At 41.3% G+C, this 16,150-nt stretch overlaps 1 protein-coding gene across 17 annotated transcripts in view; it reads right to left on the reverse strand.

Annotated features, from left to right (window-relative positions):
• TOX (thymocyte selection associated high mobility group box) overlaps positions 1-15,913 on the reverse strand; it is a 348,499-nt gene extending 332,586 nt beyond the window's left edge. For 2 of the 17 annotated variants that reach the window (XM_061599555.1, XM_061599540.1), the window contains exon 1: positions 14,783-15,708. In XM_061599555.1, the coding sequence (XP_061455539.1) occupies positions 14,783-14,908 (126 nt within the window). In that variant the 5' untranslated portion in view covers positions 14,909-15,708. Of the gene's footprint in view, positions 1-12,528; positions 12,666-13,658; positions 13,732-13,918; positions 14,223-14,269; positions 14,522-14,547; positions 14,619-14,782; positions 15,710-15,845 lie in introns of those variants that run through there. The other 15 variants (XM_061599568.1, XM_061599577.1, XR_009759373.1 and 12 more) reach the window with 14 other exon arrangements.
• Positions 15,914-16,150: the final 237 nt, after the last annotated feature.

Genomic DNA, 16,150 nt, shown 5'->3' on the forward strand with positions numbered 1-16,150 from the left:
TTGGAAACAGAAGATGGAGAAGTTCCATACTTTCTGCAAAAACAAGACCAGGAGCAGACTGCAGTACAGATCATGAACTGATTGTAAAGAAAATCAGAGTAAAGCTAAATAAGAACAACAAAGCACTCATAATGCCAAAATACAATTTAAATAACATCCCAGAAGAATATAAAGATCAAATAAGGAACAGATTTGAGGTTTTAAACTTAGTTGACAGAGAACCAGAAGAACTATGGAGTGAAGTCAGAGACATTATCAGGGAAGAATGCAAAAAGACAATACCTCTAGTTAAAACGAGAGAAAGACCTCAATGGATGACTGAAGAAACTCTTAAAATGGTTAAAGAGAGAAGGAAAGCAAAAGCAAAAGGAGACAGAAACATGGTCAGAACCCTAAATGTAACTATACAACGACTAGTACGTAGGGACAAAGAAAACTATTACAATAGTTATTGTATAGAAATAGAAAAGGACAACAAAAAGGGAAGAACAAGAGCCCTATTCCAAAAGATTAGAGAAATGAAAGGGAAATTTAAGCCACGAGTAGGGATGTTGAATAATCAACAGGAGAACACACTGACTGACCAAGATGAAATAAAAGGAAGATGGAAGCAATACAATGAAGAACTCTACAAAAGAAATGACAGGACGACAGATTCATTCATGGAGGAACCATATGATGAAGAACCAGAAATTTTAGAATGTGAGGTAAAAGCTGCTCTTAAAATTCTTTGAAGAAACAAATCACCAGGAATAGATGGCATACCAATAGAGTTGCTACCACCTACTGAGACTGAATCTGTCCAAATTTTGACAAAAATCTGTCAAGAAATATGGAAATAAAACAATGGCCCACAGACTGGAAGCGTTCAATATATATCCCACTTCCAAAGAAAGAGGATCCCAGAGAATCGAACTATTGCCTTAATATCCCATGCAAGTAAAGTAATGCTCAAGATTCTACAACAAAGGCTCTTACCATATATGGAATGAGAAATGCCAGATGTCCAAGCTAGATTTAGAAAGGGAAGAGGCACCAGAGATCATATCACCAACATACATTGGATAATGGAACGGAGCAAGGAATTTCATAAGAAAATTACTGTGCTTTACAGACTACAGCAAAGCCTTTGACTGTGTAGAGCATGATAAACTATGGAATGCTTTAAAGAAATGGGGGTGCCACAGCATCTGATTGTCCTGATGTGCAACCTATACTCTGGACAAGAGGCTACTGTAAGGACAGAATATGGAGAAACCAATTGGTTCCCCATCAGAAATGGTGTGAGACAGGGGTGTATTTTATCACCCTATTTGTTTAATCTGTACACAGAACATATCATACGGAAAGCGGGATTGGACCAAGATGAAGGAGGTGTGAAAATTGGAGGGAGAAACATCAATAATTTAAGATATGCAGATGGTAACATACTCTTAGCAGAAACCAGTAATGATTTGAAACGAATGCTGATGAAAGTTAACGAGGAAAGCACAAAAGCAGGACTACAGCTGAACGTCAAAAAGACTAAAGTAATGACAACATAAAATTTATGTAACTTTACAGTTGACAATGAGGACATTGAACTTGTCAAAGATCATCAATACCTCGGCACAGTCATTAACCAAAATGGAGACAATAGTCAAGAAATCAGAAGAAGGCTAGGACTGGGGAGGGTAGCTGTGAGACAACTAGAAAAGGTCCTCAAATGCAATGACGTATCACTGAACACCAAAGTCAGGATCATTCAGACCATGGTATTCCCGATCTCTATGCCAATTTCTGGAGGCATACTAGTGCATGTCTGGCGTCTTCACTCTGCAGGCGGCAGAGGGGCCTCCTGTTCACTCTCTGAGTCTGACAGGGATTCCAGTGGTATCCTGAACATTTTCCAGTGGCGGAAGATCTGGAGGTGCATCTTGGGAGATTCTGCTTGTTCCCTCTCCTGGATCTGCTGTGGCACTCAACTCCTCCTTGCCCTCGTCTAAGGACTCATCCGATGGAGGAATGACACAAACTAGATGCTTCTGGGAAGCTCACAATTGAGCTGGGGAAGACGCCGATGCTGCCGCCGCCGCCGAGGAGCAAGCCCGGAGTGAAGAGACTGGTGCCATTTGATAATCTGGGTTGGGGCAGTCGGTGGTGGCTGGACTAAAATCCACTCTGAGTAGCATGGCGTTGCTAACCCATCATCTCAGTCACCATGGAGAAAGGATGTCTCCTCCAGGTCTTTCCCTCAAGATCCATTTCTTTGGACTTCTCCTGTGCTCATCTTTCTTCTCACCCACATTTATTTATTTATGTATTGGCTACTGTAAATTGTAAATTGTATTGTTTTATTTATGTATTTTGATGTATTGATATATTTTATTGATGTATTTTTATATTTGTGTTTTCTTGTAAGCCGCCTTGAGGGACTTTTGGCCGAAAGGTGGGGTAGAAATAAACAACAACAACAACAACGTCTGTTGGTGAAATTCTTTCAAAGCATATTGGGCTAGTTAAGCACTATTTATGTTCTTAGCCCAGAGTGCTTTTTCAGGATCAACTCAACACAGATCAGGAGTAGCCAACATGATGCCCTCAAGATGCTGCTGTAATACTCCTATCACCTCTGATCTCCTATCACCTCTGATCATTGGCCATATTGGCTGGAGCTGATGGGAGCTGGAATCCAACAATATCTGTAGGACATCATTTTGGCTACCCCGACATAGATTAACTATCTCTTAACAGTTAAGAGACCCTCAGTATGCACGTTTGAAACTTACAAAGTGAAACATACTGGTAAATCAGAAGGTATTCTAACAGATGAATGAGAACACACAAAATATATAAACCAGACTATCCCAATGTACAATATAAATACATGTAAAAGGATAGTACGTTTCTCTGTTTATGTATGTTGTTCTCCCTGGAAGGTAAAATAAAGTTAAATATATAAACCAAATTCTTTATGGATTAGGACAAAGTGGTCCTCCACTGTGTGGAGGGCAGGAGATAGATAACCTGCTCCAAAGTTACAACCAAGAACAGGGTTCCTCACTTGGAGAAGCTGCTGAGCACACCGTGCTCAGAAATGATCTGTGTTCACCATACTCCCACATAATATCCATTCCTAGTAATCCCAAACTTTCTTCATTTGAGCAACCTAATTTAAAGGAGGAGGATTTTGTTGTTGCTATTGTTAAAAAATTAGGAGTCAGAAATCCTTGCTGATCTATTGCAAATCATCCAGAGATCTGCCAGTAGATCCCAATATATCTTTTTGATCATCCCTGCCCTGGATGACCCATGAATTGATTATCTCTACACTGCTCCAAACAGAAAAAAAAACACACACCTATCCTCACAAGAATCCCTTTTCTGTGGTCTAAGCTGTAATTCCCTTCTGTCTAATGACAGGGACGTCACCACAACTTTCTTTGAGGCACAGCAGGCAGCCTACCAGCCCAAATAATTTAGTGGGCATATGCTAGATATGGATAGTGTCCTATGTCTACTTATTGGGGGCAGCCATGAGAAGATGAGCACAGCACCAAACATATTTCTTCCAACTAGTGCAAGACAGAAAGCTCCCTGCAGTATTTCAAGGCGCTACAAGCCTTTTCACCATTGTTAGGAGGAAGTCAGAATGAGAATGTGTAGAGAAAGCCCTCAATCCTTAGCACAGGCAAAGCCACCATATTCAGGATACACCCTACTGCTGCTGTTTGTACAACGGGGTCACTAACCCATTGCCTACAGGTACCATGCCTCCAACGGGTAGTCCAGAATCTGAGATGGTGATGGGTGGTGGGTGGTGGGAGGTGGTGATGAATGAATGAATGAAAAATATGCCTCTGGTGAAAGTTATGGAGCAAAATGTGCCCTCTAAGTTATGTCCATGAAATGAGCCAGCCCGATAAGTGAGTTGTTTAGACACCAGACAATAGGAATCCCTGGGATCCTGAAGAGCTGCTGTTTTGCTGTCCCTTTTAGTGTACTTTTCCTGCTTCTGTCTTTTTTTCTAGTCCTTTGAATTTCCATAGTTTGCCACACCTTTTCCCCTAACAACCAGGATGCATCTTTCCTGCTCTGGATTTGCCTGAGATCAGTTGTGACTAGAAGTTGTTTTCTGCAAATGCTACCAAAAAGTATGGATGAATGTTAAAGAATCCCCTTCCAAAATGCAAATGTGAAAACTGCGAAGTGCAAAATGTGCAAAGAGACTTAGGCATATCTCCTGCTTTACTGGAGCTAAAGACTAGGGACTCATTAAAAATTCACTGTATAATTAACTTACAGTGCAGTGTTATACATGCCTACTCAGAAGTAAGACTCTGTGTTTAATGGCGCTTATCGGGGCTTAAAAGGGTAAGTGGGTACAGGATGACAGCCTAGACTTTGGTTTAGGGTTGGCATTGGGGAAAAACAGGGTTCTTGTACCTTCAACAGTTGTATAGCAGGCAAAAATTCAACAGTTCAAGCCTTTTTTAGTATGGAGATACAATTATGGAGAAAACTTCACTACTCTCTAATTTTGTTTTATGCCATGCCCTCATGACAACCATTTTGTGACTAATGCTCCCCAGTCCAAAAAGGTTGGTGATCCTGTGCTACACAAATAGTGCACTCCTGTTCTCATAGTAGCAACTTCATTAGTGGAAAGATGAAGGAGTTCACCACAGGGCTGTGGAGTTGGAGTCGTGGAATCGGAAGCAATTTTGGGTGGAGTTGGAATCGGTAGAAATGTACCAACTCCGACTCCGGCTTCCAAATAAATTTTGATTGACAAATTTTTTTAAATATAAATTCAAAATGTGAAAGAAGCTTCCCATGAAGTCAGTTGTAGTTGAGCATTTCACCATAACTCAAGATGGAAAACATTTTGTGTGTCAGTGTATGACAGAGGACCCAGATGAAGACAAATGCTGTGATGCCAAGATCAGCGCATATTCAGGCAGTGATAAAAATGCTCCTATGAGAGCTTCCAATTTAAAAAGACATTTACAGCCCTTTCCAGGACTGGAGTTGGAAGCAATTTTGGGTGGAGTCGGAGTCAGACAGCACAAAAATAGAGGAGTCGGAGTCGAAGGTTTGGCGTACCGACTCCACAGCCCTGGTTCACCATTTGCCCATCACAAGCACAATGAAGGCATTTCCTTCAAATGTTGTAAAGTCCACCACATGAACTGATATATGCTCTCACCCACCTGAACACATGTATTATATAAATCCCTGAATATATTGCCAGTTACCTTACATAGCTTTGAAAACCCTGTGTAATGGTTAGAGTGTTGGACTATGACCTGGGAGACCAGGGTTCAAATCCGCACTCAGCCATGGGTGACCTTGGGCTAGTCACTGTCTCTCAGCCCAATATAACTCACAGGGTTGTTGTGAGGATAAAACAGAGAGAGGAGAACCATGTACCCCAATTTGAGCTTCATGGAGGAAAAGTGGTATATAAATGCAAATTGAGCATACAAATAGCAGCCAGTTTTTAGTTTTACCTATCACTCCTCCTGTTTACCAGCTAAGCCCTAGCTACACCATACCAACATCATTACATGTTTGGCGTGTGAGTGGAAGGATACAATTTCTTGGAAGGAAAGGTCAGCTTAGTTGAGGAAACACACAGCTTACAGATAGGATAAGAAAAGGAAACTGGAGAAATCTTCCAGTTCTTTTCACGGTTTTTTGGAAAACTTTGAATTTCTGATTTTTTCCAGTGCATCAAGAAAGCGTTCAGTATGAATAATATTTTTTTCTTATAACCTTCTGAGTAATATAACTTAGCATGTTTATTTTACTTGTATTTAGCAACTAACACTAAAAAAGGTAAAATCGCCAAGCTTGCCTAATAGGGTATTTACAGTTAGCATCCATTCATTGTTACTAATGAACTTATGAAACAGAAAATTTCCAATGGAAAACTTTCTATCTCCCACCACTAAAACATTCACACTAGGCTTGGGGCAGGAAAGGCTAATGCCAGGGTAGGCAGCCTGTGGGCCTCCAGATACTGTTGGACAACAACTCCCTTCATCCATGACCATTAGCCATCCTCCCTGGGGCTGATGGGAGATTGAGTCCAATGGCACGTGGAGGGCCACAGGTTGCCCATTCCCTGGCTTATGCAGTTTTCAGGAAAAATAGTAGAAAGGAAAAAGAGAAGTGCTAGTCAATGGCAAGGCAGAGGGCTAGGAAGCAGGTTTAGAGTCAGATTGCAGGAAAAAAACCCAAAGGGAAACACAATGAACTGACAAGCAAAGTATGATGGGTGAAAGAGGTAAAGACCTGAGGAAGGTCTATGTACAGTAATACCTCAGTTAAAGAAGTAGAGGTGTACCCAGACATGACTTCTTTAACAGAAACTTTCATACCAGAGGTAGGAAAAACACGGAAAGAGTAGGGATAGGTTCCCGCACCACAAAAAAGAAGAGCAGTTCAACATATTTCAGCAAACTTTTTATTCAAAATTAACAATATGCATGTCTGAAATGAAACAACCAGGTCAGGTAAGCCTTGCATCCAGACCACTTGAAGGCTTCTTCCAAAATGCATCCAGGGATGCCCACCTTGCCTTTTTTCTTTTATCATGTAGCATCTTGCTAGAACAAACTAAATCTTTAAGCACAGTTGTCCTCTCTATACACTTGAGCAGGCAGGAAAGGGGCAGCCGCCACCACCACCTTGTACTTGGTCTCTCTCTCTCTGCCATCCTCCACTATACTCGAGTAGATGCCTCTGCAGTAAACAGTGCTTTTAGGGCAACCGAAGAATTATTTACTGTGGAAGTGCCTGCACCAACTGGTAAGGAGCACCATTCCAGCCATGTGTGAGAGAGCTGCCTGCAGCAGTTGCAATCCAGTAGACAAGAAGCCACATTCTGACTATGTCAGAGTGTGCACATGCCCCTCCCCAAAACAAAAAAAGACTTTGTTAAAAGGAGTTTCTTGCTTGGAGGATTTGTTAACTGAAGAATTACTGTATTGATGAGACAAGGAGGCAAGCATTGGTAAAAACCTGACAGAGTTTCAAGTTGCTGTTGTCATTACAGACACTATGGACTGTGGGACAAGTCACACAGCCACAGAAGTGATGGGGCAGGAATGACTGATAAATAAATAAATATATTCCAAAGACTACCTATCCTGCTCTTCAGTCAAAAGGCTTCCAGAGCAGCTTACACTAGGTAAACAACTCACAATAAAATTAATACAAAATGAACAACAGCCAGCAGCACCACAGCTACCTTAACATAACCATCATATCCACAAGGCTTGCACAAATAAAACTGTCTTCACCCAGTGCTAAAAACAAAAACATTAATCGCAGCAGCAAGCAAGCTGCCTGGGGAGACTCTTCCATCACTGGGGCACCACCACAGAGAAGGCCTTGCAACAGAAAAGTCCTGACCATCCACCTTACCTTCAAAGGCTGGGGAGCTCAGAGAACAGGACTGGTCCCAAATATTTTGCTGCCTGAAGCAGAGCAGGAAATTATTTTATTTATTATTTATTTATTTATTGTATTTGTATACCGCCCCATAGCCGAAGCTCTCTGGGTGGTTTACAGTAACTAAAAACATTAAAAACAAATATACAAATTTAAAACACATCTTTTAAAAACAACTTAAAACACCATTTAAAAAATTTAAAACAATTTAAAAACACATGCTAAAATGCCTGGGAGAAGAGGAAAATCTTGACCTGGCGCCGAAAAGATAACAGTGATGGCGCCAGGCACACCTCGTCAGGAAGATCATTCCATAATTTGCAGGCCACCACTGAGAAGGCCCTCTCCCTTGTTGCCACCCTCCCAGCTTCCCTCGGAGTAGGCACCCAGAGGAGAACCTTAGATGTTGAGCATTGTATACGGGTGGGTTCGTATCGGGAGAGGCGTTCCATCTGGTATTGGCATGCACCACTCGAAAACAAGGTGCAAAATACCCATGGGCAGTCTCAAGTTATTTTGGCAAGTACCTCCACCCTTTCCTGGTTGTAAAAATGATATAGTAATCAATTAAACAACTGACCATTTGCTACCCTTTCATGACATGCCTCAGGCAGCTTAATGTCATTCTGCCTAATGGCAGGGCCAGTTCTGTAAGCAAAGGACCTCCAAGGAGGATTTAAACATTTGGGCAATTCCATGAAGAAAAAGTAACCTTTCAGTACCCTGGTCCCAAGTTGTTTGTTTAACGCCAAGAACAAACTATACTTGGAAGCAGACCAGAAGACAATGCAGTTGCCTGAAGACTGGTGAGATGTATTCTATGCAGCTGATAGATAGCAAATATATTATCTATTTATTAATTTAAACAAAATTGGCTGCTTGTCTCTAGTGTAAAAGTAGCCCAACATGTTTAATTAACAAATATGGACTATTGATGACCTAACAAAATCAGATGGACAAGGGGTTGGGGTGAAGCAATTATACGACAACTTTGTTTACATACTAAAACAAAGTTGAAGAAATGAACACAAAACAATTGTTACAAAAGAACAGCAAAAGCTAAAAACAAGCAGATGTGTAAAATCCAAGTAGAAAGATTCTTTTCCGGCCCACATCTTTACAATACATAACTCTTATAAATGAACACAGTAGCTTAGACAACAAATTTGAACAGGTTTTTTTTCTCTAATCTACTGCCAAACTGGAATGTAGTTTTCATTACAGAGTATATTACAAGATTGCCATTTTCAAGCCTAACGCTGTAGGGAAAAATGTTACAACCAGAAATATCTCATTCAGGTTAAGCAAATTCCATGTCTTGCTGCCTATAATTAACTGTCTGTTGGCAGTTGCATTAAGAACCACATTTACTGATCAGTTTACAACAGGTTTCTTAATGAAAAACTCCTCCTTGAGCAAACCATCTACACAGGGCAAGCACAATCTTCAGTGTCAGAAACTGCCAGAGACAGGAACAATGGAAGAGAATGCAAGCCTACTTTCTATTAAAAGTGGTGAAACCCTGATCAAAATGGATAAGCTTTTTCTAGGACTATTCAGCATGAACTATTATGTCAGCTTTAGATATAGAGTTTCAGGAATTCTGATCTTTCACTTAAATGCAAGTATTCAGGCCCTAATCCTAAACAGACATGCCTCTGAACAAAGTCTATTGGAACTGACGGCATTTCATTTACTAGGTATGCATCCTCAGTCAGGAGCCTACATATATTTTATTACATTAAGGAGTGGATATTATCAAAATGTCCATGCTGTTTTCTCTCTTTTTAAGATAAAACTAGTAAAACTGCAAAGATAGCACAGAACTACTTAAGACTGCTTGGTATCTAAGGATACAAGACTTTCAAGTCCCTGAGAGGTGAAAAACTCACACCATCTGAGGTCAAGCTACACAATCATTTTCTCATCATTCAGGGGCTCTAACAGTCATGATAGTAAAGATCCACAGGTAAGTTATTCTTTGTGATTTTCCCATACCAGGGTTGGAGAAGCTGAAACTCCCATTAGTCTTGACCATTGTCCATGCTGGCTGGGGCTAATTGGAGCTGGAGTCCGTCAACATCTGAAGGGCCACAAGCTCCCCATCCTTGCCCTACATCAACACAGTCAACAAGGCAAATATTTCAGCTTCATAAGATTTGTAGTAAAAAGGAATCATGCTGAATCCTTTCATGAGAATATGTTTCATGCAATTTTTTCCAGGAGAGGACTGACAAAAGTCACTACTTGCAGATAAATTGATGGTCTGAACCACTCAATATTGCATTCAAATTAGTGGATGCAACTCAGGAGTAGCCTATGTGGTACAACTCCCATTGTCCCGGACTGCTAGCCACACTGGCTGAGGCTGATGGGGAGTTGTTGTCCAACAACTTCTGGAGGGTACCATATTGGCTACTTTGATCTAATTTGACCACAAGAAGTGGGTACAAACTAGTATCATAAAAAGGTATCAAGGTTTATTAAAAACACCAACATAACAATTCATTAATACAAGTAAAGTTTCTCTTTCTTGAAGAGGAACCCACAAATATGGAATAAAAATATATTATAAACACCCTGTACCATCCTTTCAGGAAAACAATGAAGAACAAAATTAATTCAGCACTCATTAGATTCCACACAAAGTTGAAATTTCTCCAAAAAATTAGCTACATAAGCACTTTAGAGTTTTCTTGAGGGAGTCTCCTAAAACTTGGGGGGGAGGGGTGCCTATCAGGCATCAGAAACAAAGCATGCTTATGGAAGAGATATACTTCTGGGACATTTTGTAAAGAGCTAAATCTAAGTTTTGGTTTGGTGTGATAGAGAGACAATATTAAAATAACAAATACTTTCCAAAAGGAAGTTGTTTAGTAGTCTGTTGTAGACTGCAGCAAGGAAATAAAAAAGTCTTCTAGCTCATTAAAGACTAACAAGAATCTTTGTTGCAAATACTATGGTTTTCTAACACAGGTCACAAAGAAGTTTTAAAATACTGTGTATTCCTTCCTTCTGTTGCATTGTTCCCCATCCCCATTTTGTTTAGTCTAGTTTTCTCTCTCTCTAATCAGCTTGTATTTTTCCACTGCATTGACAAGTATAAAGAAGTAAATAGCACATGAGCCATAGGCTTCTATATATTTACCAGCAAATCTCGGAGGGGGGGGTGTCTGTACATAATTTTGTAAGGCTAGCTACTGGGAGCCATAAAGGCCATTACACCCCTCCTGCTCTTGACATAACTCAGCATCTCTGTTATTACCAGTGTCAAAACAAAATAATATTAAAGCAAGTACTTAACAGTTCAGCAGTGTTCAAAATAATGGCAACTTACAAAAATTACAAGTGATCATCTACTCACAGTACTTTAGCGTCTGTAAAGTGTACTGATCTTTAGGGATGCATCTTTAAATGGAAGGTACAACAGCTGCGAACAGCAAAAGACTGGGATATTCTTTTACTACTGTGCTGACACTCTGCATATACAACAGAATTGTTTCAAGGGAAATTGAAGTTATATGGATCTAAGTTGCCACCCCTAAACAGCTCTCCTATCAGTTTTAGAGGTAAATGATATTACCTCAAATCTAAATCTGCCTGTCCAGCCTATGAGTTTCACTATGTTATTTCAAAGGCTGACCTATATACAGCAGCATACCATCCATTCTCTCTGTTTGTATAAGAGATACCTCACACAGTTGCCATAACCAACATTGTTTGCATTGTTTCACTTTTCTCCCTCTGAGGTTTAGATGGGAAAGAAACATGATCCGACGCAATACGTACAAAGCACACTACACAGCAAGGGAAAACATGGCAATGGCCAACTAAAATGTTTCAGAACATGATTTTAAGTTTATCAAGAAAAGACCTCAGTCATCTTTTGAAATAAAGACAGTCAATGGAAAAGAAGCTGAGCAGAAAAATCTGTGCTATTGTACATTATTTAAAACATGATTTAGGGTGATTCATTATAACTGGTACCACTGACACAAGTCTGGATTCTGCCAACTCTTATACTACATGTGAACTATGGCATATGTCAGAAGACATTCATCCTAGGATCACTAATAAAACATTAATTTATTGCCAATCATTTCGAACAAGTGTAAGGCCATGATCCACACTCCTGACTTAAATGGGAACACTCTGAAGTAAATGCAGCTTATTTTACAGTTGTTTCTATACAAAGCAAATAAGTCAGACTAAAGTTAGCCTTGCAATTTCTAATCTCCTTGAAAGTTCAGAGGAAACTGAACACAGAAGCTATTATTCTACCAAACTTCCACTGATTTCAAGCGAATAATTTTTGTCTGGCATGTTATCAGCATTCTGGAATATAGGGCTGCCCATTGCATCTGTACCATCAAATGTGTTGAAGATGATGCAGCATTGAGAAAAAAGTTCTCCTAGAGCAGTTCATAAAAATTAGTGAGGCGTATCTTTGCAGCCAAGAACAAAAGCACACATAAAGTTAAGGCTTCATAACCATGTTAATCAGCCTGGATAGATGGAGCAGGGGGAATGGAGGAAAATAAGATGTTCAGTCAACACATGCCTCATAGGGGCCCAGCCAGCACAGCTACTCTTAAGTCCATTTACTATAATCAATGGTCATTGGCAGAGCTGCTTGACAGAGATATGCATTGCTTGAAGAATGTTGTCTTACAAGAAACATTCCTGGTATGTCATTCCTAAGCTTTAAAAAAAGAAAAAGAAACAAGAAAAAGAGCAAGTCTTACAACTGAGCATTTCTGAAATCCATTATCAGTTCTCTGGCTAAGTAAAATAAAGGACTTCATTTACATAGAGTAAAAGTTTTCTTCTTTATGGCTGGACTTAATCAGTTATAAAACAAAACAAAAAAACTGACTAGGAGCAGAGGGCAATGAGAGTGATGGAGAGGCTTCTAAATTAATTTATTCAATCAGAAATGATAGCCACCCAAAATGATTTAAAGCACTTAATTGGAAAATGATTTAATATATTAACGCAATTCCTAATTTTCCAAAGCATTTAACTTTTAAATTAAATCTAGCCCACCATCTTGAGTATGATGAGCAAAATGTGTATTCAAGTCATTACCTTCTTTTTGAAGCTTTAAATCACTGATAGATTTAATAACCGTTCGTCCAGTTTTCATTGCCAAATAGTTCTTCAGGCACTTTGGTGCTTATGTCATTAATTCTATCCAATGCTTCTTTACTTTTCAGCGTGTCAGGCTTACAATTCACAATAAAAGATAATCAAGATTATATTTGTAGTGGTTAGTCACAGAGTGAAAGTAGTTCTAGAATACTCATTCCTCAGTACTTAAAAAGCCTTAGCACTTGAACAGCCTAGCACATAAGGACCCATTCCTTCTAGCCAAACTTCAGTCTTTCCCTATCTCCCCTTATAAAAGAAGATTTTTTTCCAGAGGAAGGTTTTTACTTGATTGTGACCATTAAAGGGCCAAGTGCTACAATCCAGATGATCACTGTACACAAATCTACATAATGGATTTCTGCCATCAAGTTTCACATTTAAGAAGTTAGGAGGGCACTATAAGTCCCTTGTCACACTTGTCCTCATCAGGAATAGTCCTCATTCAAATAATGAATCATGCTGGAAATATTTCCTGAAAAGCAAAGGGGTCTTTATCACAGTGCAGCAGTTTGTGTTCTTAGAATAAGGAGCAAAACAGAAGACTACTTAGAACACTATATCTGGGTGCATTTTGCTCAGGAGCACTTGACATAGCTCCTAAACACAAACACACCCTTGACAATAGACCAAAACACTATGGGTTTTTCCCTTCACTTCCAAATATAAAGCAAACCCACTTCCATTCTGTAACAGGGCATCTATAGCTCCTTTTCTGTTGCAAAGCAATAACCAAGCACAGAATCATTTGAAAGCAATAAATAGCCAAGTGCTGATTACGTAGATGGGGAGTTTATATGGCACAAAAAACATCTAGTGCTGCCTGTAAAAGCATCACCCTTCCAGACCAACCTCTCAAACAAAAGCTTAGCAGGCATCCAGGTTTAAACAAATCTTACTACCAATGCTTGCTCACAGCTCTGTTCCCTCTCTGCTCCTGGGGGTGTGTTTTGGAAAGCTTGCACTTCCTGATTATTTCCTATGGCCAGCACTGCCCATTCTACAAGGGCAGGGATGAAGGGAGTTGTACATCATTCATAGTGTTACGCTGTAATCCAAACCACACTTACCTGGGAGTAAGTCCCATTGAACCTAATGGAGCTTACTTATGAGTAGACACGTACTGGACTGCAGCCTTAGGTGCTGGGTCAAACCACAAAGAAAAAGAATATATGCAGAAAATAAATAATAAGTGGCTCTTAGGTTTGGGTTGAAGTATTAAGTGCTAAGGATTAATGCACCAAACCAGGCAGAAGCACACGGCCTGGGCTTCAATTCTATCCACTCACTCACTTGGGAAAAAGTCCCGTTACAACTCTGTGGGACTTACTTCTGAGCGTTACTCTCCCTCTCTTTCTGTCCCGGCAGTGATTTTCCCAATCGGCCTCTTGTCTCGCGCTTACGGAGAAAACTTGTTTTGGCGGCCCTTAACTACATTTGTACGTTGCTGAAGCAAGTTATAAGGGAATCAGTGTAGTTTAATTCTGGCCTACATCCTCCGGCTCTTCAATATAAAAGTTATCGCACTTGTGCTTTTTGATGAAACTCCCACACGCCCAGAACCACAAAACCGTCCAGGCGTGGGCTTTCGCTGCGAGCTGACGCAACGAACCGGCGTGTAAAGGCACCGCGGTTGTCGTTCGAATATCGCTCGCCGAAAGCAACACCAACAAAAGCTTACCAGGGGCGAGTTTAAATCTCCCGCATAAGCATCCAAAGCGTGCAGACACAGTACTTTAGAAGAGACGTTCAGCTTAGACATTACTTTGGTCCTAAGGCGCATTTCCTTATGGGGGTGATTTCATGGAGGTTACTCAAGAGTAAGGATTGCGCCTGGGAGAAGACGTTCCCTCCCCCGCGACCCTCTCCATCCCATGACAATTCCTGGGTTTTATTTTAATGGCACCCAGACTATCGTATACAACATGCGGAGAGGGACTTGCAAAAGCGGTCACTTGCCTTGTCAGTTGCCAATTCCCCCCTCGGTCGCCCACAACATAACACTAAACAACAAGGAAAGCAACCTCTTTTCTCCACCCCCTTTTAAACACACACACGGCGCGGATGCCTTTTTAAAGCTACAACCTGCCAAGCCTGAAGTCTTTCATTCAAGCTACAGCCATCTGCAAATCAATTCAGCCCCTTTCGAGGAAAAATAAATGGGGGGGGGGAAGGAAGCAAAATGCAAAATCACCTTGTTGCAGTAGTAGGGGTCCAAGCAAGGCGAAGGTCCCAGGCAAGGAGTATCAGGAGCGGCTGCAGTCTGGGATGGTGGTGGAGGAGGAGGCGGCGGCGGCGGCGAATAAAATCTTACGTCCATTGCACTAAAACATCAAGCAAACTCCTCGCCTTCCCTCTTTGTGTTTACGTTCAAACAAAACAAAACACTGGAAAAAAAACCCAGAAGATTGAGGTGCCTTAGTTGGGGAGGAGGAGAAGAAGAAAAAGAAAAAAAGAAAGCCACCTTCTCTGCCTCGCATCCGTTCGCGGCTTGTAAAAGGGAAGAAGGGGGCTGGCTGGGAGACAAACTCTTTCAAAAAGCACCGGTCTTGTCTGCAGTTGGCTACTAGAGGCACGGCAAAAGCCCCCTCCTTAATCTTTACAGCAGGGCAGGTAACTTCAAGGAGTTCCGTTTTCCCCACACCCACTACTTGCCACAGCCCAGGACGTGGATCTCGCTCTGTCTTTGGAGAGTTGGCTCTTCTTTTCCTCTCTCGCTCCCTCCCTCCCAGCCTGTTCTCTCGCTCGCTCTGCTTTCTTGTTAGTGGATTTTTTTTTTCTGATGTCTTAAGGAGTATAGAAAAGGGAGGTAAAAAACCCCATAAAAACTACCGTCGAGATGTTGGGGTTAGAAGTGAGGCAGGGATCCGGCTGTGAAACGGCTGCCCCACGACGCTGGCTGCAGGGTGGAAAGGAGGGACTCGGCGTGCGCCTCTGCCACTTTGCTCGGAGTGTGCTTCACACAAAGGAGCTCGCAAATCCAGAGCCATTTGCTGCTTTCCGAGGAGCGCGCGAGGGAAGCACAGACAGGGGGCGCTGTGGCATCCGCCAGCCAGGCTTCCCTTTCCACTCTCCTCCTTCTTCTCTTCCACCCTTACCCCCTGCTAGTTACTATGGTATCTCATCACAGCGCTTTTGTAGGAATAAGGAAGGGAAGGGAAAGGAGGCGCGGAGGGGGGGGAGGAGGCAGGAGAGAATTAAAAGGGAAGAGAATGAAGGCATAGGGCATAGTTTGAGCTAGGCTGAACCCCCATTACCTGCCCTCAGCTACTTGGCTCAGCCCTTGGACCATTTCAAGAAATATAAAAAATGGGGAAGGGCCTCTGAGCATGTGCAAAGTTGAAATACCAGGAGAGTGCCAACATGCAGCTTAGTCAAAGATACCATTTTGTTTGCAGTAGGCTATAAGTTAGGTGCCTTGCCTTTCCACTTTAAATAGATCAGGTAGCAGATGTTGTAAAAATCTGAGTAGGGACACATTTCTGGCTTAAGCACAGTCATCCCTGTTTTTTGAATCTGGGTACACATGACCTTACCCACAATCCACTTGCTTCTTCTGAAA

Source organism: Rhineura floridana, chromosome 1 (assembly GCF_030035675.1).
Source record: "Rhineura floridana isolate rRhiFlo1 chromosome 1, rRhiFlo1.hap2, whole genome shotgun sequence".
Taxonomy (NCBI): Eukaryota; Metazoa; Chordata; class Lepidosauria; order Squamata; family Rhineuridae; genus Rhineura; species Rhineura floridana.